General features: G+C 48.8%; 1 protein-coding gene across 4 annotated transcripts; it reads right to left on the bottom strand.

The window, feature by feature from the left end:
* Positions 1 to 1032: 1032 nt before the first annotated feature.
* PIP4K2B (phosphatidylinositol-5-phosphate 4-kinase type 2 beta) lies at positions 1033 to 27639 on the bottom strand. 4 transcript variants are annotated; one of them, XR_003002916.1, is made up of 11 exons: positions 27427 to 27639; positions 17648 to 17745; positions 14487 to 14583; positions 12221 to 12373; positions 11184 to 11330; positions 10117 to 10155; positions 9461 to 9574; positions 6357 to 6615; positions 5786 to 5889; positions 2422 to 5180; positions 1033 to 1538 (listed from the first exon to the last, which is right to left on the bottom strand). XR_003002916.1 is itself a non-coding variant. In XM_024742456.1 (10 exons), the coding sequence occupies exons 1-10, from the start codon at positions 27583 to 27585 to the stop codon at positions 5100 to 5102; spliced, it is 1251 nt and encodes a 416-aa protein (XP_024598224.1). In that variant the 5' UTR covers positions 27586 to 27639; the 3' UTR covers positions 1033 to 5099. The 4 variants fall into 4 exon arrangements, 1 of the variants encoding a protein (XP_024598224.1); XR_003002914.1 differs by having other exon boundaries at positions 1033 to 1613; positions 2964 to 5180; XR_003002917.1 differs by having other exon boundaries at positions 2964 to 5180.
* Between the last annotated feature and the right edge of the window lie 6 nt (positions 27640 to 27645).

Here is a 27645-nt window from a genome sequence, read left to right as displayed (position 1 = left end):
GTTCCCCAAGTGATTCCAGCTTGCAACCTGTAGCAGATGCCCTAATAAGCAAGTAGTTCCTAAACTTTAGCCTCCATTAGAATCATCTGGGGGGCTTGTTAAAGCAGGGGTCCCCAATGCCTGGGCCTCGGACCAGCGGGCGAGCGAGCGAAGCTTCATCTGCCGCTCCCCATCGCTCGCGTTACCGCCTGAACCATCCCCCACAACCATCTGTGGAAAAATTGTCTTTAATCCCTGGTGCCAAAAAGGTTGGAGGTCACTGTGTTAAAGCACAGTTTCTGATTCAGAGCTGCAGAAGGCCCTAAGAATTTATGATTCCCAGGTGCTGGTCCAGGACCACACTTTGAGAACCACTAGATTTTTTTTTTTTTTTTTTGCTGTGTTGGGTCTTCGTTTCTGTGCGAGGGCTTTCTGTAGTTGTGGCCAGCGGGGGTCACTCAACACGGTGCGCGGGCCTCTCTTGTTGCAGAGCACAGGCTCCAGACGCACAGGCTTAGTAGTTGTGGCTCATGGGCCTAGTTGCTCCGCGGCATGTGGGATCTCCCCAGACCAGGGCTCGAACCCCTGTCCCCTGCATTGACAGGCAGATTCTCAACCACTGCGCCACGAGGGAAGCCCGAGAACCACTAGATTTTAAGCTAAAAGTTTAGATGGAGAACCGGAGGCACATAGAGGTGACTTGTTAAGTCAGCAACGTAGCTAGTCAAGGGAGAGCTAGGACAGGTGTGTCGGGTGTGTGGCTCCCAGCAAGTGTTGGTTCTACGCGGCTGGAGAAGTGAGGGGCTGTTGGTCCATTCCTCAGCGAGTGTGGTAATGGCAGCTGACAGGCAGATGGTCCGGTGCCTGTGCTCTTACCGTTGCTCATTAACTGCATCTGAGAGTGGGTGACCGAAGTCACTGACTGTTCTTTCCCCAAACTCAAGCCATACCCTGATTTAGCCCAAGCAGCCCCTAAAACTGGGACCAAAACCTTTTAATTATGAAAAAGATAGATAAAAGGCTCATTTCCGAAGGACTCATACATAACAGGTGTGTACACAAACCTTTTTTGAATTTTATTTTTTTCCTCGGGTTGGAGATTCACCTTAACATGCATGCATCTTAAAACAGTAACAGGGTCTCGAATTGTTCCGAGCAGACATTAGACAAGCACAGGGGGTTGAAAATTCCTATTTAAAAAAAATGGAAATTGCAGTGGGAAATTGAGAAGTCACACACATATGGTGGGGTGGTCGTTTATCCTGCTCCCCCAAAAGCTGAATCTAAACTTCATTCACATTTTTTTATTACAATGACCTGACCTGATGCTTGGGTGTGCTGAGCCGCACCAGGCCTTCCCCCAAAGGTTGTTGGTTCCCACTTCCTCCCAAAATGGCTCTGAGTAAGGGGAAGGGGCTCCTCTGGAAGTTTCCTCCCCAGCCTCCAAAGGATTGCCCGCCGGGGACAGCCGATTCTCCTCGTCCCTCTGGAGACACTCTTCATAAGTGGCACGTTTCAGAAGAAGGCCAGGGCTGTGTCACAAAGCCGCCTGCAGATGGCTGGTAGATTTGGGGGCAGTTTGAATGTTTTCCCTTTGATTCCCGTGCTCAGGCTGGAGCCTCCTCCCCACATTTCTGCCAGAAAAAAGTGAGGTCTCTGGTACTGGGGGAGCCACAGGTCTAAGGCCAGAGCTTCCTAAGGGTTGTTTTAAACACACTGTCCCTTCTGGCCCCTAACACTTGAGTAGCTCAAATGCTGGGGATTGCTGAAATTTCTTCTCTCCCAACCTGAATTGGTAAAAAGACAGTTAGGAGGGTGGGACTGGCTACTGAGAAAAGTCCTGGGTCTTTGGTCCACCACCCTGGGGCAGGCCCTGGCAGACTGTGAAGAGGGGAAAGTCAGTAGGGCAGGAGTATGTAGTCCCAAGCCCTGAGCGCTACCAGGGTACCTGTTTGAGGCCTAAAGCACAGGCAAGAGAAACAGAAGTAGGAAGAGGGAGAAGGGATGACGAGCTGCCTGTGGAGGGAACCTAGGGAGTGCCACTGAGAGCAGCCACAGGGGCGACTCATAGCACATCCCACAGACCAGTAACCCCTGAGCTAGATAAGGAGACATCGAGCATTGCCTCAGGCTGTGCTTCTGGAACTGCTGGCTTCCTAGCCTGCCCCATAACCCCCAAACTGCAGGGCACAGGGAATGAGCTTGCACTAGGGGACAAAGACTCAGTGGTTCGTTAATAGGAACAAGGGCCAGAGGCCGCCTTCTAGTGGTCTAGGTGGAGTTTTCAGAGAACCCCTTACTTTGGTGGGGAGACCTGGGAGACTAGAGTTTTCTCAGCCATAGACTTTCAGAAGAGGGGCAGGGCGGGAGAAGCTGTGACTGGTTAAATGGCAGAGGGAGAAAATGGAGAAAAATCCTGCCCTGTCCCCATCCAGGCCTCACCCAGTCAGCCACGTTCTATTCTTATGCCTTTATTCTTGGGAGAACAAATTATTCTGGGATGCCGTAAGACCATTCAGTTTTTCTTCATGGCTCCAAAGAGTGATGGTGAGGGTAGTCACTTCCCCTCAGACACCTGCCCAGAGAGGGCATGGTGGGACTTGGAGAAAAAACACAAAGGTTTGGGGATCACTTCACTTTCTCTACACTCAGACTGCAAACCAAATTTAACATCTTCATCGTTACAAAAAGAAGAGAAAAAACTTGTATAAAACAAGATAAATAGCTTTTAAACATTTGAATGCCAAAGGAGTTAAAGGACCAAACCCAAGGTTTTGAAGATAGCACAGAGAATGAGCTTTAAACAAAATTTAAAATCCACCAAACCACAGCTTAAATGTTTTGACCCAGTCAACAATACTGTTAGAAAAACAAAAAGAGCATTTAAAACAGAATGCTACCTCTCAAAATGTAAACAATATACAAAACAAAACAAAAGCCCACAAAAACTTGATGTTAAAGGAGTTAGATACTTGGTAGCTCACCTTCAACTGAACACAACTGGTTACACTTTTCGTACACATGATGGCGACATGATCAGCAGACCAAATGCAGGAAGCCGAGGGAGCCCAAGGTTGTGGAGGCTGCAAGAGGACAGCCTGAAAAGCTTTGGAGATGCTGGGCTCGACTAGGAACAGATCCAAATTTTCATTCTTGATTAGGAGGTGGGGAAATCAAGTCCAAACATTATTCCTACTAATCCCTTCCTAAGTCAAATTTGTTTTCTCCACGAGCTACTTGGTTCCAAGTTCTTCTCCCAGTCACTTCGCGGTCTTGCTGCTGACGTTCAGAGCTACCTACAGCCCCTTCCTGGGGCCAGGGCAGTTGTTTGGCCCCTGTCTGCCTCTTCCAGAAGGGTTCCAACAGCCCCAGTAGAGTCCAAGAATGCGGTCTCCATTCCTCCCTGACCTAAATACCGTGGGTTGGGCACCGAGATGGTGCTTGTTCCTGCTCCAGAAGCTGAGCTTGGCCAGGTTTGCAGGGAGCCAAGGAAACCAATCCATTCATTCAAAATGGTTCCACACACTTTCTTTCCATTTGCGGAGTTATCTACAAGTTTTACCGTGTCTCATCCCAAGACCCCAGTTCCCGGTGAGATGGTGAGAAGACGCAGGAATGTACCTCCCCCAACACAGGGCTGTTTTCTCTCCTAGCCAGACCAGACTGCCCTGATGGCATCGCAGAAGGACACAATTCTGAGGCTTAGGTAGCCGGCTCAGAAGGTGGGTAGAGATCCTGAAGGAAGCTGCAGGATGCCACTCCTGAGGAGGCTTGCGGGTGGCAGATCTGCGAAAAGTCTAGGGGGGCCATCGAGGAAAACAGATCCAAGGTTGGGGCCAGGTTGAATCGCACATCAAGCCTCCAAACTGGATTTCCCAGGTCAGATCCTCAAGTGGCTCAGAAGCAACCTCAGGCTTGGGTGCCACGCTCCAAGGTGGGGGGCACCACTCCCTGCTGGCCACAACCATCCAGGTGACAAACCACAGGGAGTCAGATTACCTACATGGTAGCCCTGGGGGTTGAAGAGGTATCTCTGCAAGGAGCACCCCAGGCACATGGAGATCTGCCCCCAACTAAAAGCTCACCTACAAATGAGAGTGCCTGGGAGAAGGTCAGAAGGAAGTAAATGGATGGAGGGCACAGGACCTCATTCGATACTCATCAGCTTTTCTGGGCTTTCCCAAGGGGAAATAACCATTTAATAAGCACGAGGGTCCTGTTATACCCAAAGGTGCTTTCTAGTTCCTCTTGACTCAGTGGGAGGCTTTACAGAGAAGACATCTGAACTCCAGGGGCCGAGAGAGCCCAGGAGCTTGGGTGGTGATCATGGGGTTCTCTGAGAACCAGCTGTCCGAGAGCCCAACAGCCCCCGACCCCTTACCATCCCATGAGGATGAACTCACTCCCCTCTGAGATCTTTGATTCTGATCCAGGATGCCTGATGTTGATCTGGAGTGTCCCTTCGGGAAGAACAGCACTTAGACGGAGGAATCACGTAACATTTCACTTGGAGCTGAGGCTGAAAAAGTGGGGGAAGCGGTGCACAAGACTCCATGAAATTAAAAGTTAACCTAGACAAGATCAAATGCAGCAGCGAGGCAGAGGCGCCTGACCCCCCTCCTGTGGCACCAGAGCGCTGTGCTCGGACAGGACCCTTCGCTGGGTCTACGGGTGCTTCTCTAATCGAAGGGAAGTGAGAGCAGGTCAGGGATGGGGAGGGCGGATAGGGTGATGACATACATCGTTACAAACAGCAAATCTGGAGCAACGAAATTTCAGAAACAAAACCCAAATAAACCCACAAAGTCATCTCTAGCCCCAAGGTATCTTAAAAAGTTACAGGGTAACAAAAAGGAAACCCCTTTCTAACCTGGGTCAAATGGGGGGGAAATCAAGGGTAAGCAGGTGAGGTTACATCCTGTGAGCACGTGCACACAGCACGTCCCCTCCTCTCCGGCTAGTCTCTTCCAGTGTCACAGGCTGCAGTCGCATTGCTAAAGCCCTCCCCTACCCGCCACTCTGCTCCCCACCCTCCCATCCAGCCCAAATAACACCCTCTCCCTCTTCCAATCCCCCACCCCACATCCAGCACTCTGGCTCTGGCTGAAGGTAGAGGGTAACTACGTCAGGATGTTGGACATGAACTCGTTGAAGCGTTTGGAGTACTGCTCAGGGTTCACAGTTGAGATCTCCGCTCCCGCCTGTAATACACAGAGGCCCTAGTCAGGAGGCTGTACCTAGGAGGGGCCTGGGTATTCAGGAGCCTCTGGCTCCACGTTAGAGTTGAATACTACCCCCCGCCCCAAACTGGGCAGGCCACCTTGAGAAATGGTTCCCATGTCTCAGAAGTGCCCTGGCCCCGCTCCTCTGATTCACAATCCCAGGGCTGCTCCCACTGAAGCAGGAACAAGGCAATGGGGAGACGGCAGAGGGGCCCCAGAGCTCTGGGGGGCCCCTGTTTAGAGAACAGTAGCTTGAAGCCCATGCGGAAACAGGCCTCTGGCGAGCAGTGTGGGCATGTAAACAAGGCTATTACTGGCAGTCAACAAGATGCATGACATGCCCAGCAGCCCTGGGGGAAGGAGCCAGAGAACTAGAAGAAAAGCAAGTTGGGCATATCAGCCAGCTGCAGGGAGGGGATGGGACGTAGACGGCGGAGAAAGAACACAAGGCAACCAGGCGGGCTGCTCTTCCTGGTCCCTGTCCTGGGAGAAGGGGCCACGAGAGCATCTCCTTCGAGCAGGAGGCCTCCCTGGGGGTCTGAGGCCCCACCCCCCGGGCCTGGATGGAGACACGGAGAACTCACCCCGTGTTTCACTGTTTTGGCAGCATGTGCAGCTTTCTTCTTAGCATCATATGGCGTGAGGATATCGATGATGGCCATGAAATAAACCTCCTTCTTGGGGGCACCTGAAGCGGAAGGGGAAGCAGGAAAGGAGGAAGAGGCAGGGAGAAGAGCAGAAAGCAGCTGGGTCCATAACCCTTCAGATACGACACCCAGATTCATCCCTATCATTTTGAATGTGAGGAAAGGAATGACCCATGGAGTTCTTCTCAGAAGCTTTCATAGCTCTTATCTTATTTGATCTTCACAGCCACCCTGTGGGGTTGACGTGACACCGTTTAGGAGGCTTTGTCCATCCCGTGAACCAGAGCCAAACCAGGCCTCAGCTATCCAGGACAAGCAAAGAGGTGAAGGAAGGCCTGACAGAGAAGGACCCCAGCGCCCCAGAAGACAGCGTTACTGCTGGTGACCCAGGATGGAGGCAGAAAGGGGCCAAAGTCAGCAGTTACTAAGATGGAGGCCCACTGAAGTGGGGGAGGGCGGGTAGGATGAGGGCTGGGGGCGGGGCAGGCAGGCAGAGGCTCCTACTTACTTTCATGGCTTTTCATGGCATAGACATCAACAGAGGGATCGAATTCCCCAGGACCAAAGAACCGGGGAAAGCTGAGGAGGTTGCCAGGGCTGTCCGGAGGTGTGCCGTAGGAGCAGAGCAGGCTGCCCCCCGCCCCGTCGTGCTCACACTCCTCATCCTCCGCCCGCTCCTCCACCTCCATCTCCTCCTGCTCTGCCCGGTCCACATCGTGGATGCCCACCAGCAGGCTGTAGTCCATGATCTTCAGCTGGGCCAGGAACTAGGGGCGTGGGGGGAGGACAGAGGGAAGGAAGAGGTTACAAGGGACATCTGGAGAGGCAAAGTGGCATCTGGAAAGGGGAGAAAAGGCATTCCTTTCAACTTAATTCTCCCATTCTGAAATACAGCAGAGAATAAGACATCAGAGCCTCTGCCCTCAACGAGCTCACTATCTAATGGAGAAGACAGTCACTCCACAAGGGCGAGGAGCTGCGGGAGTCGACAGCAGCGGGGAGAGGGCCTCCCTGGGGAAAGGAGTTGAGCCTGACCCGATGAATGAAGAGAAGTCAGGCAGGCAGAGGCTGCGGGAGTAAAAGTAGAAGGAGCACTGCAGGAAGAGGGAAGAGCCGATTCTGTCTGGGATCAAGAGAGGCCATGGTGAGGTGGAGGAAAGAAATAATGGAACGCTGCCTGTGCATTTCTCATCCATATAACAAGTGCTGGGAGCAGGATGGTGTCTAAGTCTCCTGAGCCAGGACTCAATGACTCGGAGAAGAACAAAGAGCGTGGGAATGATACAGGATGGAGATGGCCAACTGGCATTCCAGTTTAACTAATGTGACGCCAGAGTCACTGGTCCAAGTCCTCTGTGAACTAGCCAGCAGCCACCATCAGCCATGTGCCAGGCGTCCTGCCATGGTCACAAACGAACCTGCAGCACTGCAGGAAACTGTCTGACTGACTAGACGGAGAATCATAATAGGACCAGAGGGGCTCTATGCGCAGGCCCAGAAGACAACTAAAAGCATAAGAAGCCCCAGTGGTAGGAGATCAGCAGAATCTCCTCAGGAAAGAAAGGTGAGGGGCACCATTGCAAGCACCTCTGGACAATGCCCTCTGAAGGCCGAAGGAGAAGGGACCAGGGTCCCAGAAAAGAGAGACTCTGTGAGCCACACCCCCTCCCGTCCATCTGCAAACATTTATAAAGTAACATGCAAGTGAAAACAAATGAATTGTGTTAACTGCCTTAAATTCTTCTTGAAGGCAGAGTAGGGAGAAAAGGAGGAAAAGGAGGAGAAAGACTCTGGACAAACCAAATGTCAGAATATAAGCACAAACATAGTAGGGGGTGGTTAAGGTAAAGCTTACTAACAAAAATAAGTCTGTTAAACCCATGTTCGCAGGAGCACTATTCACAATGAAGCAATCCAAGTGTGAGGGTTGATTTTATGTGTCAACTTGACTGGGCTACTGGGTGCCCAGAAATTGGGTCGAATATTATTCTGGATATGTCTGTGAGGGTGTTTATGGATGAGCTTAACATTTGAATTGGTAAATTGAGTAAAGCAGATTGCTCTCCCTAAAGTAGGTGGGCCTCGTCCAATCAGTCGAAGGGCTGAGAAGAACGAAAAGGCTGACTCTCCTGTGAGTAAAAGGGAACTCCTCCTGCCTAACTGCCTCTGAGCTGGGACATCAGTTTTTTCCTGCCTTCAGATGCAGACTGAAACATCAGTTCTTCCTGGGTCTCAAGCCTGCTGGCCTCTGGACTAAAACTACACCATCAGGTCTCCTGGGTCTCTAGCTGGTCAACTGCAGATCTTGGGATGTGTCAACCTCCATAATTATGTGAGCCAATTCCTTATAATAAACATCTACCTATCTCTCTACACCCTATTCTGTTTCTCTGGAGACTAGAAACTAGATTAATTAGTTAACCTTAACTAGTGACCAAGTGTCCATCAACGGATGAACAGGTAAACAAAATGTAGTATATTCATACAATGGAATATTACTCAGCCTCAAAAAGGAAGGACATTCTGACACATAGCACAACATGGATGATCCTTGAAGACATTACGGTAAGTGAAAATAAGCCAGACACAAAGGACAAACACTGTATGATCTACTTATATGAGATTCCTAGAGCCGTCAATTTCACAGAGACACAAAGTAGAATGGTGGTTGCCAGGGGCAAGGGAGAAGGGGGAATGGGGAATTAGTGTTTCTTGGGTACAGAGTTTTCGTTTGAGAAGATGAAAAAGTTCTGGAGATGGATGGTGGGGATGGTTGCACAACTTCAAAACTCAACTTCAAAATGGTTAAGATAGTAAATTTTATGTTATGCATATTTTACCACAATTAAAAAAATAAAACATTTTCTGAAGTTTATAGAATTTGGTTTTAATGAACAGGCTCCCCGTTTATTAAAATAGGAGACACTGGGACTTCCCTGGCAGTCCAGTGGCTAAGACTCTGTGCTCCCAATGCAGGGGACCCGGTTTCTATCCACGGTCAAGGAACTAGATCCCACATGCCGCAACTAAAGATCCCGTACGCAGCAATGAAGCTCCGCGTGCCGCAACTAAGACCTGGCACAGCCAAATAAATAATAAAAAAAAAAAATAGGAGACACTGAATTATCAGATATCACATTCATTATTTACCACCTGTCCTCCCCAAAGGAACTTCTCCACAGGAAGTCCCGTTCCAACCAGAATGCTGCTAGGTAAGAGGAGAATCAGAGCCAGAGAAAGGCACGGTTGGCAGATCTTAATAGCTGGTTTCCTGTCACTCTGACAGCTGGATACCCCCTCCACTATGGGGACACCACCAGAAAGGAAGCGTGAAGAGGGGTTGGAACAGACTAGAGAAGAGATGAGGGAAAGCACTCCAAACTGAGTTACCCACGTTCTACTGGCACAAATTGTGTCCCCCCAAATGGAATGTACATTTGCACTAGCTTTAGATGCAAATAACTACCTACATGGCTCAAATCACCACCCTTCCTCTTGTCTACACTCCTGGGAAGTGGTGAATTCAATTTTTCTTAAGATTAAAGAGGTTCCTGCTCTGGGGACAAGAGGAGGTCCTGTTTAACCAAAGTAAAAACGAGGGTAAATATATACCTCTACATCCCGTTTCAGTTTTTCCAGGAAGTTCTTTTTACTCTCTTCTCCCACGTGCAACTTCTGCCCTTCATTGAGGAAGTCATTGTCTTTGAAGGTTGGCAAGTCCTTGGCCTGAGAGAGCAATAGCAGTGTTAGGCTGGTGGCCTGATTTGTTCACCCCAAGGAGTCCTCTGCTGGGGGCAATGGTACAGGAAAGGAAAGGGTCCTCAGCACAAAGGTGGCCAAGCTGCCAAATCAACAGCTCAGTCCAGGAGTCTACAGTCCCAGCTTCGGGCAGGCAGGGATGGATGGCAAATATGTAGCACGAGTCAGACAATGAGGACTGACCAAAGGACTTCCTGCTGAGCCCTGAGACTACCTCAGAGCTCAAGCAGCCAGCCAGCCACGGATTCAGGCTGGCCTGAGATGGAAACTGCTAGCCCTCCAGGACTATGAAGAACCCAGCAAGGGCAAAGGAAAAGGCTGGAGACCAAGGCCTAGGCCAAGGATGAGGACAGACACAAGCTCAGTGACACAGCATTTCACATCAACAGACCGCATGTCTGGGAACTAGGCTGGGGCGGCAGCAGAGGAAGGGACAGGATGGCCAACAGAAGGTGTTTTTGATTCCCAGCGACCCATTCCACAAGTGATCAGCACAGGCCCCAGCATACCTTCTCCTTGTCACTCGCTTCTCTGGCAACAGTAGAACCCTGAAAGGATAAGAGCCATCAGGAGAAGTCCAGCTGAGGCAAATTCCGTTGATCGAAAAAACATGCACCGGTCTTTAGGGAGAGGCAGCAGGTGAACTCAAGTAGGCTGGTTAGACTCCTAGAGGGGCCAGGAGGCAGCAACTTGTTCACTTCCTCTGTCACAGACCCCTTACAGAGCTCTGACTATATACCAGACACACGCTCAGGATATCGGGCTGAACGGAGGGACTCAGTCCCTGCCCTTAAGGAACTCTCCTTCTAACAGGGGAGACAGACAGTAAGCAGGAGTTACACGATTAATTAATCCATTAATTACAATGGTGCTCAGTGGTACAGGGGAGAAGGCAGGACTCTGAGAGCATGTAGTACCGGGGCAGGGACCAGACTGGGGAGGGGCGGTGGCCAAAGCCTGCTTCCTAGAAGAACTGATTTTGAGCCGAGCTCGGAAGGTTAAGTAGGAAGTAATTAGGTGGGGGAAGGTGGAGGTGGAGAAAAGGGCAGGGAGAGAAAAGATCACAGGCAGCCTATGTGAGATCTGGGGAGGCGGAGAGCACGGGCACTGCAGGAACGGAAAGGAAACCAGCGCAGCCGCAGCAGAGAGAGGGAGAGTGGTGTGAGGAGACAGGAGTTAGGAAGCCAGGTTCAAGAACAACAGAGTGCTGTGGTTCACAGGCATGCGTGTGTTTCTGTCCGTGTCTAGAAATGTGCTTGTGCTGTCAGTCCATGGGGCCTGGACAGCTGCCAGGGTGCCTGCGTCAGCACAGCCTGTCCCCGTACTGCTGCCCTCTGTGTGCACATCAATTGTTACATAAATATGGTACATTGGGGGCTTCAATAACCTCTTGTCACTGTCACCTGGACTTGAGACAGCCTTTGGCTCCTAAGAATTGGGCACATCAACTCCAGAGCCACTTGCCCATGCGAAAACATACACTCCGGCTTTCCCATTATGTGGAAGTCGGAGTCGTGGCCCCTCCACGCCTCAGGGAGAGGGAGGCCACAGAGCTGGGAAACACAGGGCCCCTTACCTTGAGGTCATACTTGCGGTGTACAGTGAGCCGATGGCTGAACACATTCCTGGTGACCACCATGTAGGTTTCTACGCCGTCCACAGTCAGGCGGTACATGCCCAGGAACTGTGGCAGAAGGGTATTGCCGTGACACTCCACTATGAACTAGAAAGGAAGGCAGGGAAGGAACAGGTGAAGGTGCCAGGATGGACGGGGCTCTTCCTGGGCTAACATGCTCCCTGGGATTCTAGCCTCTAGACCAGTGGTTTCCAAACTGGATTCTGTGAAGTCACGGGGGTTCCTCAGACTTACAACAGGTAACAGCCGCCACCACCCCTAACTGGCAAGGCAGAGGGAGAGGCTGAGCAGGCAGTGCAGAGCCCCTTTGGTTTCATCCGATTGGGATTCTGCAGGAAAATCACTGATCTAGGACTTGCATCTTCTCTGCCAGCCTGAAATGGGGAAGCCAAAGGGCAGAGAGAGAGGATGCAGAGGCAGGGCTGTGATGGGGTCGCCTGGGAAAACTGAATGGCTTCGTACCCAAAGCTCTCGCCCATGCCAGGCCCCAGGGTTTTCTGCTGTAATTCCCGAAACACCAGAAGTCCCTTTCACCACCTCTCAGGTGGCCAGAGAGAAGCCAGCTTTCCCTGAAGACCCAGGCAGGCTTCGGACAGGCACTCCCTGCCTTTCTCACGGGCAAGTTCCAGATGAGAGGAGAATGGGAGCGGGAAAAGCAGCAGCCCTGCTGAGCCAACAGGACCTCTTTTAGAAGAAATGAGGCAGGTGCCAGAGTGTGAAAACTTTCCAACTCTGACGAGACACAGCTGTTCAACTGGGCCTGCATCCATAACGTGCCTTCATTTCTTTTCTCTTTTTCTCAAGTAGGCATTTCACCTCACAGAAACACGGCCCTGGGGGAGGGCAAGTGCTTGGTTACCAGGAGGTACCTGCCATTACCAAAGAGGACCAAGCCCTCCCCAAGAAGCTCTACCGGGGGCTCCTCTCCCTCTTCCACCAACCCATCCTCTGCTGCTGAGGCTCTTGACTCACCATACCTGGTGGTATTTCTTTAAGATGTTGTGCATCTCAGCCACATCCTCACTTGACACAGTCTTGATCACAAAGCGCCGGTCATAGGTAGTGAGAAAACGTGTGCCACATCGGCCCTGGCTGTCACTGTTGATGGGGGCACTGCGCGTCACTGAATTCTGATGGACCAAGACAAAAGCTGGTCTTGGGAGGGGAATGAAGACTCTGACTTGTATTCTGAGGCTTCTCTTATGGGTCAGATTGCTCTAAGGCCAACAACACTGAGACAGATGGGACCTTATCCACCCCATTTCTTATGGGAAATTCACATCTTTCCCAAAAAGTCTTCCATAAGAGAGACAAGGGTTGTTCCTTACCACCTGCTCCTAATCCTTGACTGGGATGGGAAGAGGACTGACTGAAATATTTCTTTTCATTCTGATCCTAGAGAACTTGCTCTAGAAACTAAAACTCGGCCTCAGATGTTAGGGGCCTGGGCTCTAACCCTGACGCTCACGTGTGATAGGACCTGGGGTGAGCCACGGAACTCCTCTACTCTTGAGTTTCCTCACCTGCAACATGAGATGATTGTCCCAGTCTCTTGGGGGTGACGAAGACAAAGCTTAGGAAATATTCAAGAAGTCAAGCGTGAAGAAGGAGTGGACACAGTCATCTTTATCTCCTGTATGTACCCTCATGCTGGAAAACCTTTCCCAAAGCAGGAAGCTGGTCCTCACCACTCTGCGCAACACCTCTCCCCTGACCTCAGACTCCTGTTTGTCTTTGCAGAGCTACGAGGCAGATCCGGGGAGCTTTTCTAGCTCTGTCCCTGCTCCTTCTCGGAGCCCCCTTCCCATTAGGATCAGAAGGCAGGAGAAGCCTCAAGCGGGGAGGGAGTAGGGGAAGGTGCGAGTCAACCAAAGAGATGTGTCCACAGAGCAGATGCTGGGAAAAGACCTTCGGGAGGTCACAAGACAGAGGGTTGACAAGCATAATTCTACTCCTGCCTCATTTCCAGGCAGAATCTCCTGCCTCTCTGAGTCACTGGTAGTCTAAGAGCAGAGAGTCCCCTCCCTGAACACCATCTTCCCTGCCCCTATTTCAGTCTTGAGCACAATTATCTGCCCAAAAGTCTATTAGAAAAAAAATACAGGATGTGGCTAGATGGCCAAGGGGAAGGGAAAGAGCCACCATGGAAGGAAGATACCCGAGCAACCTTGCCAATAATGGCAAGAAGTTTTCCAAAAACCTCATGCTCCAATCAGGGCATGACTTAGTTCAGGGTCTGGTCCCAATAGGAGGGGCTGGAGGCCCTCCCAGCACCTCCTGGACATGGCTGGTCCTGACTGTGCAAGTCCCTGGCATCTCTTCCTCCTCTCACGTTCCCTCACCCTCCTCTTCAGGAGGCCCCCTGGATGGAGGACAGAGGAGAAGGAGACCCTGCTTCTCATGATCTACTCTGTGAAAGACTTCCTGGGAGCGGGATGGGAGGAATGACAGTATCTTACAAGATGTGAGCATCCATTTTAGATTTCACTAGGCTGTACACTCCTTTTTTCCCCCAACAGACAACTGAAAATCAGCTGTATTTCTTACTGCTGCACAAGTGAAGTGGAAAATTCTCCCACCTTCACCACCAGGCTGTCTGCCAGGGGAGGAAGTCCAAGGAAGGTGCTGGGTGGAGAAGTAACAGAAGCCCCAGAAAATGAGTCAGACTAGAATGTCCCTGATATTGGGACTGATTCCTCCCAATAGGCCAAAGGCCTCTGTGACATGATCACCCCCTGAAGGGGGCAGCTGCCCTGCCATGCCTAGCCCCCCTCCCAACGTTAGGACAGGGGAGTTTAGGAGGTGGCACTCATACCTGGCAAGAAGTTACACTACCCTTGAAGTCTTCCTTTTATAATCTGTCTTATCAGCTTTAAGAGGCCTCATCTCCCGCTGGCAATAATTCTCTCTTTTAAGTCAAACTACGAAGGAGAAGGGTTCTTCGGCCTAGACTGGGAATGTCAGACTAAAATGAAGCAGCTTCCGTAGACCCGTCTCCCTCCCACTGTGCTCCCTCCCAGGGAGAGGAGCCTGAGCCTGTGAGGCATCAGGAGAAGCACTTCTAAGGCCCTCACTCCTCCAAGAGCCCACCAACACTGCAGAAAGACTGCCTGGGCTGGAGTGAGACATGACAGGAAGACGCAGCACAAGAACAGTAGACACGTTTGGTTCCCTACTTGTCCTGTGGCTTCCTGACCCCCCTCCACTCCCTAACCCCTACGATTTTGCAAAGACACCCCATACCTGGTAATCCTGATCATCAATCCCAAACCTCTCCCGGAGATTTCGGAACACCATGGGGCAGTACTCCTTAAACTTAAAGCGGCTGGGGAGGTTCTCTCTGGGGAAAAGCAGAGACATGTTCTTGTGAACTTCTTATTCCTCTAACTCATACGCCAGGACCTCTCAAAGTGTGGTCCACAGGTCACCTGGATCGGAGCAATCTGCAGCACTGAAAATGTAGGCTGCTAAGCCCTCAGCATCCTGGAGGTCAGTCTAGAAATCTGCATTTTTAACACACACTCCAGGTGATTCTGAGCATGTAAAAGTTTAAAAACTTCACATTCCTTGTATATACTTTGTAAAAATTAATCTAGCTGTATTCTTATGATTTGTGTACTTTTCCTGAGTACATGCTATCTTTCAATAAAATTTACATTAAAGGGAAAAAAAACCTTACCTGCAGAGAAGTGAGACTGAGTGTTGGCCCTACTTCACAAGTGCTGTACTTGCTGCAGGTAGGTGGCCGCATGTGAAGAGCTGCTGTGAGGTAAATGTCAGTCTGACTGCTAAAGGGAAAGGCTTTTCTCATCAAAGGACCCCCCTCCTCTGGGGATGCTCCTATCAATACATCCTGAAGATGGTTACACCCAGCAAGTCCTGCCCTTGGCTTCCACTGGGATGGAAGGAGAGGGTGCTTTAGATTGAAGAGGTCCTCAGTCAACTGACTGGGATCCCATCTTTCCATGAAGCCTCGTTTGCTGGCTGCTGGCACCAGTCTACGTCCTCCCCACTCCTTAGTCAATCCACAGACTCCCAGGAGGAAGGAGATCAACTTGAAGGGATGCCTCCTCCAAATCCTCCATCTTGACAACAGTCAACCTGCTTGGGAACTCCCTTTCAGAAACATGGCCCTCTGTTCTCATCACAAGGAAAACAATTTTTTTTCTATTTCTTTAATTCTATATCTATATGAGAGGATGGCTATTCACTAAACTTATTGTGACAATCATTTCATGATGTATGTAAGTCAAATCATTATGCTGGACACCTTAAACTTACACAGTGCTGTTTGTCAATTATATCTCAATAAAACTGAGGGGAAAAAAAAAAGAAGTATGTCCCTCTGACTACTCCAGGATGGTAGACTTCAAGGAAATAAAAAGCAGTGGCCTCTCATGAAGGCAGGGGCCTGATCTTCTAGTAAACAGCACTGCAGTCTAATAACTAGCATGTAAACAGTTGTTGAAAAGACAAAAGGAATCAAGAAAGATGAAAAAACAAATAAAGATACTGGATGTCCACTTTAGGCCAAGATGTCAATGTGGTGGACACCACGGACCCTGGTACAATGACCACACCTGAGCCCTGACCTCTGGCACAGAACAATCCCCTTTCCTGCCTCACAGGGTAGCACAGCCTCTCCTTCCTTAGGTGGTGTGATACTGGATATAATAACAAATATATATTTAGTCTTTGTCCTTGTTTCTGGCACAGAGCTCCTAAAATCTTTGGAATTTCCTAAGTGGTAAGAGTAATAAAGGTGTCTTTTGTTATTTGTAACAAACTCCCTTCAATCACACCTGAATTTATGTTAACGAGGTGACCTTTGTTAAGCCTCTAAGGATGGGTGCTCTTTGCCAGGGGAACCAACCAGGACTAGAGGGTTGGAACTTTCAGTCCCATGCCCCTGACTTCCAGGGAGGGGAGAGGAGCTCGAGGCTGAATCAGTCGCCAGTGGCCAGCGACTTAATCAATCACGCTGTCATAAAAAAAGTCCCCATAAAAATCCAAAAGGACAGGGTTCGAGAGCTTCCAGGTTGGTGAACACGTGGAGGTTTGGTGCAGGTGGTGTGCCTGGAGAGGGCATGGAAGCTCCCTGCCCCTTCCCACATACCTTGCCCTATGCCTCTCTTCCATCTGGCTGTTCCTGAGTTGTATCCTTTTATAAAAAACCGGTAATCTAGTACGTAAACTGTCTTCCTGAGTTCTGTGAGCTACTCAAGCAAATTAATCCAACCCAAGGGGGAGGGTCATGGGAACCTCTGATCTACAGCAAATTCGTCAGAAGCACAGGTGACAACCTGGACTGGAGACTGGCGTCCGAAGCGGGGTGGAGGGGCGGTCCTCTGGGACTCAGCCCTTAACCTGTGAGACCTGATGCTAACTCCAGGTCGAGAGTGTCAGAACTGAACTGAATTGTAGGACACCTAGTTAGTGTCCTAAAGAATTGCTTGATGTGTGGGAAACACACACATTTGGTATTAGAAGTGAGTAGTGATGTGAGAGTAGAGGAGAAACAGTTTTTCTTCTATACAGGTGGCCACTTAGCAAGTAGCAGCTATGAAGACAGACAGCTTCTAGAATATGATGTTATTACTTACTATGGCAGAGAGAGGCCACTAATGGATGTTTTCAAATCAAGCTTCTCCTCTGGGCTAACAGTCTGGGAATGGTGGGGTGACAGAGCCCAGCTGGTGAGGTGGTGGAGATGGTGAGACAATGGAGAGTGGAACCAGGATTCAAATGCAGAAAGGAAGAGAGTGTGAGCTGCAAATATTTCCTTGGGTGACCCACAGGAGGATGAAAAAGCAAGGCCTCTAAAGGGCTTACAGCAAGCCCCAAACTGTGCCAGGTGAAGCAGCTGCTCCATCAAAGTCTGAGACAAAGACACCAGTGTTAATCCAAGAAGCCACAATGAGCAAAAATGGGAAGAATGATTTTAGATAGCGCCCCTGGGCACCATGCTCAGCCTGTTGTTCACACACTAGTTGGAAAGAAAGAAGCTTGGCTGCATCCCAGGCCAGGAACATGCCTGGCAGCTTCTTGCCTCAGACTAAGATCAAGATAGGGCCACTGCTGTCAGCCTCGTACTAGATACCTCAGCTCCCGAGCAGCTCACTGTTAACTAAACTGGCCCTAGATGAATCACCCTGGGCTGAGCCACAAGCCCTGAGGGACACTGGAGGTAGGCTGATAAAGGACAGAGATGACAGGACGGCACAAGGGGGAGAGGCACATAATGAATGCATTTTCCCAGCCAGTTTTTCAGTTCTGTGAGCCAGGTGTTGCTGTCACACCCTGCTAGGTGCTTGCCTGTCCTCACCACGGTGAGGTTTGGGAAGCTCTCTGCCTTGAGGGAAGGAACTGCCACAAAACCTGAGCCCACTCAGCAGGCAACTTACTTATTGAAGAGATGATTGTCCACCTTGATCTTGCTGTATGCTTTGAAGTCATCTGGCATTAGCATGACAGGGACAGGGACATTGCTCAGCTCATTGATCTGCAAAGCAAGGGGAAAGTGAGGTTCTCAGCCAAGGCACCTGCCTCAGAGAGACAATATGCTACACTGTGGATGCCACCATCTCACCAAACACATGTCCATGGATTCCCTCCTTGTCTTTTTTTTTTTCTTTTGCGGTACTCGGGCCTCTCACTGTTGCGGCCTCTCCCACTGCGGAGCACAGGCTCCGGACGCGCAGGCTCAGCAGCCATGGCTCACGGGCCCAGCCGCTCCATGGCATGTGGGATTTTCCCGGACCAGGGCATGAACCCGTGTCCCCTGCATCGGCAGGTGGACTCTCAACCACTGCGCCACCAGGGAAGCCCCCCTCCTTATCTTTATTTCTGTTCTTTTCTTCAAATAAGTTCCCAACTTCATCTCTACCTACTGAAATTCTCTCCACCTGATAAGGTCCAGCTCAAAAGGCACCTCCCCTATGAAGCTTTCCATGATTCTCTGGACCATAAATGTTCTTTCCTATCTCGGGATTCCTGAAGCATTGTTTATATCCATCCTTTGGCCGTCTCACAGCCTCCCTCACATTGCAGTTAACACTTACAAACCTCACAAGCCTGCTTGACTATAAGCTAGGCAAGATCCTATCACTGATCTTTGTAGGCAAAGATCATCTAACTGACCTTGGAGGCTCCACACATGGTACTTGGCACCACGATTTGCATATGGCAGGTACTATATATGTATTTATCAAATGCAATAATAAATGGATCTATGAATAAATATCACCCAACCTATATGAGTATTAATTGAGGGCTTTGAACATCTTCATTACAATTGGGGATCACTCAAGAAATCAGCCTGGGGCAAGAAAAAAGCTGGATGGGTTTATGTGGGTATGTAACTCTTATCTCCAAAGTAAAGGATTAAAGTGAGCAGAAGAGGTAGACATCTGGCCACTGGCTCATTCTTACTCTCCTAATTAAAGCAGGGCCAGGCCCTAAAGCCATGTCCTCTCTTGTGCTGAACTGGGGGAGATGCGGGAGGGTGCCTTGCCCCCACTGCAAACAAACCTTCTCATTGTCCTTCATCCCGGCTTCAGGGAGCTGGAGGCTGCACAGGGAACTGGCTTCCCATTGGTGCAGAGCTGAGAGGGCAGCTCCTGCCCTTCCCCATCCCCAGTTTAGCCAATTAGTGGTCTAATTAGCCGCAGATGTCCTCTCCCATCACAGCAGAGTATTTGACATTTGACCCTCAACCCAGTTGCCACTAATGCATTCAGGATTTAGAGAGGAAACCTTAGTCCCAACTTAATGGATAGGGGGCAGGGGGAGCACAGTCTTGTGTCTCCTGGATACTTTCGTTGCAAATCCTATTATCTCAATGAGGCCCCATGTGGCAGTGAGGGAATAACCTAGTCATTAGGACTCCTCCAGGAGCATAAATGGGGGGAAATACCATGTAATTTGCTGCTCCTTTCATGTTCCAAACCTTTTTTATTTAGAAATGGCAGAGGATGGAGGAAGTTCAAGTTAATGTAGTAACTGGGCTGGGGAAACCATACCTTCCTAGAGCTGGTGAAAAACCCAATTTACTCACAGGGAAATGAAGGAGTGTGTGTGTATGGGGAGGGGCCGCAGGGTAGCAGTGTAAGTTGGCAGTGGGGCAGAGACAATAAACTGCTGGCATAACTGACTGGCATAAACGAAGAAGTACAGCGTGTATGATTCCATTTATTTATTCCATTTCATTTATTATGAAATTCTAGAATCTATAGTGACAGAAATCCAGTAAGAGGCTGCCTGGGCTGTGAGGGGTGTGGATGATTATAAAGGGACATAAGAGGCGCAATTCTAGGCTATTAGAAACGTTCTATATGTTGTTTAGGATGATGACTACGTGAGTACATCATTTTGTCGAAAGTCCTCAACTCGTACACTTAGAATTCCCAGCATCCAGGTCTGAGATGCCCACCACTGGCTCAACAGCCACAGAAAAAAGTTCTGCCAGTTACCATTCCAGGGGGTGCTCACAAGGCAAGCTGGTTGTTTAGTGAGCGACTAGAGAGGAAACCATTTCACATCATTTTTCTGCCAATAGAAACAATTCATTGTAGCTGTCCCACTTCCTTTTTCCTGGCATATTAAGCCTGGCTCTGAGAGTTTAAAAAAGTTAAGTTCTGCCTTTTCTAGCTTATTCCACCATGCTAGAAAGAACATATCACTGGCTCAAAGAATATGGTTTTATACCAAAAGGTTCTAGTATCTGCTACTGATTGATTTGGGTTAGTCTAAAATCCAGACTCTATGCCATGGCCAGGGCTTGTTACTGGGAGAAGGAAAGACTAAAACACTTGCTTGCGAGGGGTCAATTGCCCCTTAGCCAGGATGAATTATTCTAATAAGAGCTATTCAGGGATGTTCCATTCGTTAATTCTCTGTGCAATTCTAAGTGCAGCATAGTTTGAATAGTTGTAAGTTGGTCAGTTTTTAGTTCTCAATTCATATCTATTCTTGACTATACAATCCAACAGCAGGAAATTTCTGACAGATAATATACTGCTGAACAATCCATATAGCTGAACTACGTAGACTCACCCTCATTTCCACTGGGCCACATGTAGACGATTCACTCTAGGGATTAGCTGTACTATTTTTTCTTTTTTTTAGTTGTGCTAAATTTTACATCCCCAGAGAGTTCTATTCAATTTCAGTTGAACAAGCACTTACTGAAATACCTACTACATGCTTCATTTTATGTTAGGGAGAAGGGGCTGTGCAGCAAGGGAAGCATTGTGTGCACCGTGCACACAGAAGTGGGAGGCCTATCCTTTCATCCGGGAGATGACACAAGCCTATGATACAGTGAATCTGGAAGTCAAGGAGCATTTAAGTAAGTGAGAACACAGGGACGGTGAACAGAACAGCCATGTCAGAGGAGGGTGAGGTTAATATGGTCAGAGTCAGACTCCCAGCCCTTACACATCAGGCTAGAAACGGAACCTAATGCCCCTCCTGGTATTGCCAAGAGCACTTGACACTGGAAGAACCCACAACAAGATCACGTTACACCCTGCCTAAAAATCTTCCATGGCTCCTCACCAACCTCAGGGTGAAGTTGTAACTCCTCAGCCTAGCAATCAAGGTCTTTCCTGATCTGGCTCAGACGCTGCCAAACTTCTATTCAGTTAACTTCTACTCAGTGTAGCCTTACTATGTGCCAGAAGCTGGGGATACAAAAATGAAAAGATATGGTGTCTGTTTACCTGGGAAGACAGATAACAAATAACAAATACAACGTGATGAGTGCTATAGAGTTATGAATAAAGGTAGACGGAAAAGTAGCTTAAGAAATGATTGATTCTGCCTGGGCATGGGAGAGCTGGTGGCTAGAGGAAGCTACAGAGAAATACCTGTGAGAAAGGCCTACGAGGGTAGTTCTCCAAAAGAAAAAGGAACAAAACACAAAACCCGAGGAAGGGAATCCCAGCTGTGGGAACAGTCAGAAACAAGCCTCAGAGCTGTAAAAGTATACTGCCCATTTTAGGTAGGGGGGCGGGGGGAGAGTGGCAGGGTAGGACAGAGGTAATAAGTAGTGGAGGGAGACAGTACAGGAAAGACAGGTGAGCAGCCTCACATATTATCAATATTAGTAAATAACAGCTGCTTCTATTTATGGAATGTCTGTAAGTGGCCAGTGCTTTATATTATTATATATTATATATCATATATCTCACATATATATCCTATTCTATATTTCTAATATTTAATAGTCACATTAATTATTATTAATCTGATTTTGCCTTTTACAAAAGGTTCAAGGCACCTCGCTCAAGGTCACACAGACAATATGTGTAGAGTCAGGATTTGCTCCCAGGTCTGCTGGTGCCAAAGCCTGGGCTCTTTACACTGTGCTGTGCAATCCTTCTTTTTTTTTTTTTTTTCTGTGCAGTCCTTCTTATGGGCAGCTACCTTGGCTAAGGTAGTGTTTTCCATTCCTTTCCTCTGTCCTAATAATCTGCAAGGAAAGTGTTATGCTCATTTTATAGAAAAGGAAAATGAATCTCAGAGAGAAAAATTACTACTCCAAAGCTATACTAAGGGACATAGCCTGAATTTGAACTTAGTTTGTCCACTATATGATAAATTTGGACTTAACTCTGCAGGCAATGGGAAGTCCTCTCAGGTTTAAGTCTGATCAGGTTTAAGTCTGGGAATTCACATGATCAGATGGGTGGTACAGAAAGGTAATTCTGAAATCAAAATCAAGTAAGGATTGGACAGGGCAAAGATAAGAAGCAGCAAGACCATTTAGGGGGCTATCACAATAGTTCAGGTAGTAGACTATGGCAGCAAGAATAGAAGAAGCTTGAATAAAGCTAAGAGAATCATCCAAGATCTCACTAAATAACACTTCTGTGAAAGCTTCCCTGTCTTCCCCAGGCTGAACTAGTTACTCATTCCCATGTGCATCTTTATATCGTAAATATCACATTCGCTTGGGTTATTGTTTGCTTACATGTTTCATTTCTCCACTAGACTGTGAGCCCCTAGAAGGAAGAGACTACCTTACCCATTTTTATGTCCCTAGCAGAATGGCTGGCACAATTAGTTATACAATAAATGTTGGTTGGAGGGATGGATGGCTAGAAAAGGGGGACTGAAAGATGGCTAACACTAGGATAAAAAGAAAAAGAGATAGCAAAGCTGGTGTGACCATGCCTAAGGTTCATGGCCTGAAAGATGATTAAGGTTAGCTACTGAGGCTATGACCAGAATGTAAAGAGTCTTAAATGCCAGGGAGAGGGGAATAAAGGAGAGTGACCAAAAGCTTTGAAGCATGAAAGGTTGTGACTAAAGCAATGTTTCAGGAAGACGTGCCTTTCCTTTACGATCTAGCACATTTCTCGGCCAACCTCCTTCACCTTCAGCAGAAGTGCACTTGCGGAATGCAAACTCATTGGAGTAGCATGATAAACAGAACATATTAGGATGGTAAATCTGTTGTATCTCACATCATGTAAGTGGTTTTTGGATTATCCACAAGATTAACTCTATGAGCCATCAGCATAAATAATGAGGAGGCTAAACAAGCTGAGTGAGAAACAACTTAGAAGCAGAGGGTTTACTCTGTGCTGATCCTACTGGACACGAGAATTCAGTCACTAGTTCTAGTCCGGTGAACTTCTGATTCCAGAAGCCTCCACTCCCCTCTGCGACCTTCATAGGGATTGCTACCCAGGAGGCGCGCGTTGGGCATGCAGGCTTCCTGACATGTCCCAGGGTTCTGTGGGTGGCTCATCAATGGGCTGGCCACCACTGACAATCATTTGTTACCTGCCACCATCAGAAAACATGACGTGTCGGGGAACACATTCCCGAGACCAAGGAGGTCCAAGCGAGATGTGAAACTCCAGAAAGGAAAGGGGCAAGAACAGAGAGCCACAGGTGCCAACAAATCCACCCCTGGGTTTATTCCTCCTTTTTACACCTTGGCTTTTCTTTTCCTGTTTGAGTCCCAGTGTTCGCTGTGAGGTGGGAAGGTTTGCTGAAGGACAAATTCATCCAAAGGCTTCACTAGAGCAGGAATATTTACTAAAGATTTTTTTTTGGCCACGCTGCACGGCACATGGGATCTTAGCTCCCAGGGATCAAACCCATGCCCCCTGCATTGGAGGCGCGGAGTCTTAACCACTGGACTGCCAGGGAAGTCCCTATTTACTAAAGATTTTTAAAGTAGCAGGAAAAGAGAAAAAGGCAGGGAAAGGAGGTGCTGGGTCTGCATTAGGCAAAGAAAATGTGTGGACAGAATGGGGGTAGAATGTGGGAGAGAACTGAGCAGACTTAAGAATAAATCTGTTCCTCACACCATTCACAAAAATTAACTCAAAATGGATTACAGATCTAAATGTAAGAGCTAAAACTAAAAGAGTTTTTCTTAGAAAACGCTGAGTTTTTCTTAGAAGAAAATATAGGAGTAAATCTTCACGATCTTGGGTTAAGCAAACCCTTCTTAGATATGACACCAAAAGTACAAACAACCAGAGGAAAATAGATAAATTGGACTTTATCAAAATTAAAAACTTGAGCTTCAAAAGATACCACCAAGAAAGTAAAAAAGGGCTTCCCTGGTGGCGCAGTGGTTAAGAATCCGCCTGCCAATGCAGGCAACACAGGTTCAAGCCCTGGTCCAGGAGGATCCCACATGCTGCGGAGCAACTAAGCCCGTGTGCCACAACTACTGAGCCTGTGCTCTAGAGCCCACGAGCCACAAATACTGAGTCCGCACACTGCAACTACTGAAGCCCACGTGCCTAGAGCCCATGCTCCACAGCAAGAGAAGCCACTGCAATGAGAAGCCCATGCACTGCAACGAAGAGTAGCCCCTGCTCGCTGCAACCAGAGAAAGCCCGTGCACAGCAACAAAGACCCAACACAGCCAAAAATTAATTAATTAAAAAAGAAAGTAAAAAAGATAACCCAAAGAATGGGCTAAAATATTTGCAAATCATGTATCTGATAAGGGACTTGTATTTACAATATATAAAGAACTCTTACAAGTTAATAATAAAAAGACAAATAGCCCAATTTAAAAATGGGCAAAAAGTAATTGGCAAAGGATCTTAATAGATATGTCTCCAGTGAAAATATACAACTGGCCAATAAGCACATGAAAAGATGTTCGACGTTGTTAGCTATCTGGGAAACACAAATCAAAATCACAATGAGATACCATTTCAAATCGACTAGGGTGGCTATAATGAAAAAGACAGACAATAGCAAGTGTTGACAGGATGTGGAGAAATTGGAACCCACACACACTGCGGGTAGAAATGTAAAATGGTGCAGTCACTTTGAAGAACCAGTCAGGCAGCTTTCCAAATAGTTAAACATAGTTACCATCAACCTCCCCTATTCCTTCTGATCACTGGGATGAGGCTTCGTACATACGCAGTTCCTAAAATGGCCAACAGGTTATCAAGCCAGGTCTGCCTCCTCCGGTCTCCACATCCTCTCCCAGGCCACCTCTTTCCTAACTCCAGACCCTCTGGGCTGTATTTCATTCACTAAAACTCTGGTTTTCTCTCTCCATTAGTTCTCCCCTGACAGATCCAAAGTCTTCTGATTTTTTTCTCCCTGTTTCCTACACAGTCTTCCTCCACAAAGTCCAGGGGCTGCATCTCTTGTCCACAAGAGGAGCTCCTGTTACAACACTGAGTTCAAAGGCCTCTTTTTCCACCCAGAAGTAAACCAACCACCTCATGAGAGAGTATGTAACTGACTTGTACTACAGATAAAGACATATCCATCCTTCATGTCTCATACACCATCAACCATAGACCATCACAGCCTAAACGCTTAAATGGGTGAGAAACTAAAGAATCAAAGAAAAGGTGGTATCTGAAAACTTAAAGACTGCAAAAAGTTGCAAGATGGGCTTCTGAAGGAAGGCGACCTCCAAGAAAGGCTATCAATCCACCAAAACAATGTGGTCCTGACCCCCTTGAGAACTGCACGATTTTATAGTCTTCTGGGGAGATGCTCCATTTCCCAAGGGGACCCACGAAGTTCTAGACCTTATTGCAGGCTAAGTGAAAGCAAGAAAACTTTTGACTAACTGAGCTCCAAAGCTCGGCCTGTCCAGGGCAGTGGTGCCCAGTGCATCTCCCCTGAGGTGTTCGTTCATTGTGTCCAGAGGCTTGGGTCTTGCTTAGCTAGCTCTCAAACAAACTTTCTTAAAGTTAACAAAAATAGAGGGTGACTAGGAATCACAGTTGCCTCTTCATCTGCCAGAGACTCATTGCCTGCCTATCAGAAAACCAAGCACCACATACACTCCTGGGAACTGGCAGGCACAGGCACACACTCCTGACCGTAACATTCAGGTTCTCTAACAAGACCATAATTCCCATCTGTCCTGGCACTTGGATGAGAGAGGCAGGACAAGGAAAAGGAGGCAAATAAAATGAGACCTCCTATTCAAGCACTACCATCGGCCAACACAGCCCACAGTACTGCACAACGAGCTGCGTCTTTTGTTGTGACCACAGGCGACCTAATCCTCCATCCAGGGCCTCCATTTCTTCATGTATAAAATCAGGGGCCCGAAGTCCCTTACGACTAGCTGTAACATTCCTGACTCTCAGACCTCTACCAATTCTCCATACAGACAGGATGCTTTCTAGTGAGAAACAAGCTGCACAACAAAACCAAGGATTGATTTCAAGGCAGGGACACAGGGTTCACATTTTGATGACCCAGTTTCCCTTGCAATGTTGTCAGATGACCCCTGAGGCAGCAGGAAGCAGTGGCAACAAATGCTGCTGGACTACTGAATCAAAGCAGCTCCCAGAAGTCTAGGCATTAAACCAACGGTTCTCCCTACCCTGGCCAGGACGTCCACCTCAGTGAGGTTACTGAAAACAGTAACCTGCCCAAGACCCCCGTGTGCACTTCTGTATTAGCGGTAAGGATCTAAAACCCCAGCTCAGACTATGGTTCATCAATCTCCAGCCAGAGGCTCTTCTAGAAAAGCAAAGCAAAAAGTCTTGCTGGCCCTGCGCCCCTTTGTCATCATGTGGTCTTGTGGGCAATTTCAAGCGCTCAGAAAAGTCAGGGAGCCTAAAGAACTGATATTCACGGGAAACTCAAGCCATTAGCTTCATTTTTCTCATTCCAAACTTTTAGTTGGTGAAGCTGGCATTTCAGGTCCTCTTACTTCCTCTTCTCATTTCCGGTGTAGGGACTCAATGAAATGGTCAGAATGCAAGGAGCAAGTGGCTGGAAGAGAAAGAAGATCCCAAACAAACAGGACACAAACGAAGTCCTCCAGATCAAACACTGTGCGGGGCTCCAACTTCCTAACAGGAGCTGTTGGCCAATCTCAAAACACCCCAAGGATCCAGGGAACCTCTCTCTCATCTTAATCACTGTCCATTATCACATCCTCATGACCATACAATAGAAAGCTCAGTAACTGAGAAGTCAACATCTTTGACATGAACACCACAGTATTCAGGAAGACACATCCTTTCTACTATGAGTGGTTCTCATAAGCAGGCCTCACCTTCTCTCAAATGGTTACATTCTCCCTTCTCCCTAACCCAGGAAGACCCTGGTAAAGTGTCTGTGGTCCAAGGAAGCCTGTGCTTCTTCAGTTGATACATCCCGTTCAAGAAGAAAAAAAGGAAACCCAAGGAGGATTTCCAGTCAGTGGCCAGGAGGTCTGGAGGACGGGGAAACTCTGAGCAGTCACACCAACCAAACGACCAGCAATAGAGGAATACTCAGGCAGGCCAGTGCCACCTGCCCTGTCAACTGGACAGTGAGCTAGGCAGCCAATTATAAGGAACATGGGGGAAAACAAATGCAACAAACGGGGTGAGGCGAGAAGAGAGGAAGAAGGGATGAAAGCCATTCCACCCCACCCAGGCCTTCCCTCTGCGCTCCAGGAGCTGCTCGAAGCCAGACGCAGGAAGCTTGAGGGACTGGAGAGAAGGGAAGGACGCGACGGCATACCACCGACGGTGACACCAGGCCTCGCGTGGCGCGCGGGGAGGCACACCCGGCCGGGACGGCGTGCAAGGGTGGGGTGGGCGTGCAACTGGCTTGCCAAGGGGTTGCAGGCGTCACTGGCGGGGCCCGCCGGGCAAAGGCCCGGGACTGCGGGGGGCGTGAGCACGCGCGGGGCCGCGCTCGGAGGGGCGCGCGCCGGGGAGCTGGTTACCGTGTGGTTCACCCCCCACATCAGGACGCTGAGGATCGGCTCGCTGGCCCGAAATAGCTTCACTTTCTGGCACACGAAATGCTTCTTCTTGGTCTTGGTCTTGCTGGCGCTGAGCGGCGCCACCGCCACCGCCGTGGTGCTGGTGCAGTTGGACGACATGCCCGGGGCGGCGGCGGCGGCAGCGAAAGGGGGGGCGTCCGAGACGGCACACGAGCCAGC

Source organism: Neophocaena asiaeorientalis, unplaced genomic scaffold (genome assembly GCF_003031525.2).
Source record: "Neophocaena asiaeorientalis asiaeorientalis breed wild unplaced genomic scaffold, Neophocaena_asiaeorientalis_V1.1 scaffold1, whole genome shotgun sequence".
Taxonomy (NCBI): Eukaryota; Metazoa; Chordata; class Mammalia; order Artiodactyla; family Phocoenidae; genus Neophocaena; species Neophocaena asiaeorientalis.
Note: the sequence above shows the minus strand (reverse complement) of the source record. Positions and strands in the feature narration are given on the sequence as shown.

What these genes read in the sequence shown, in the direction of transcription:
- PIP4K2B (XM_024742456.1), bottom strand. Translation starts at nt 27,585, where the DNA reads ATGTCGTCCAACTGCACCAGCACCACGGCGGTGGCGGTGGCGCCGCTC. An exon ending in AAGCGAGTGACAAGGAGAAG is followed by an intron (nt 9,575 to 10,116) that starts GTATGCTGGGGC and finishes TTGCTCTCTCAG; the next exon opens with GCCAAGGACTTGCCAACCTT. An exon ending in CCAAAACAGTGAAACACGGG is followed by an intron (nt 5,181 to 5,785) that starts GTGAGTTCTCCG and finishes TGTGTATTACAG; the next exon opens with GCGGGAGCGGAGATCTCAAC.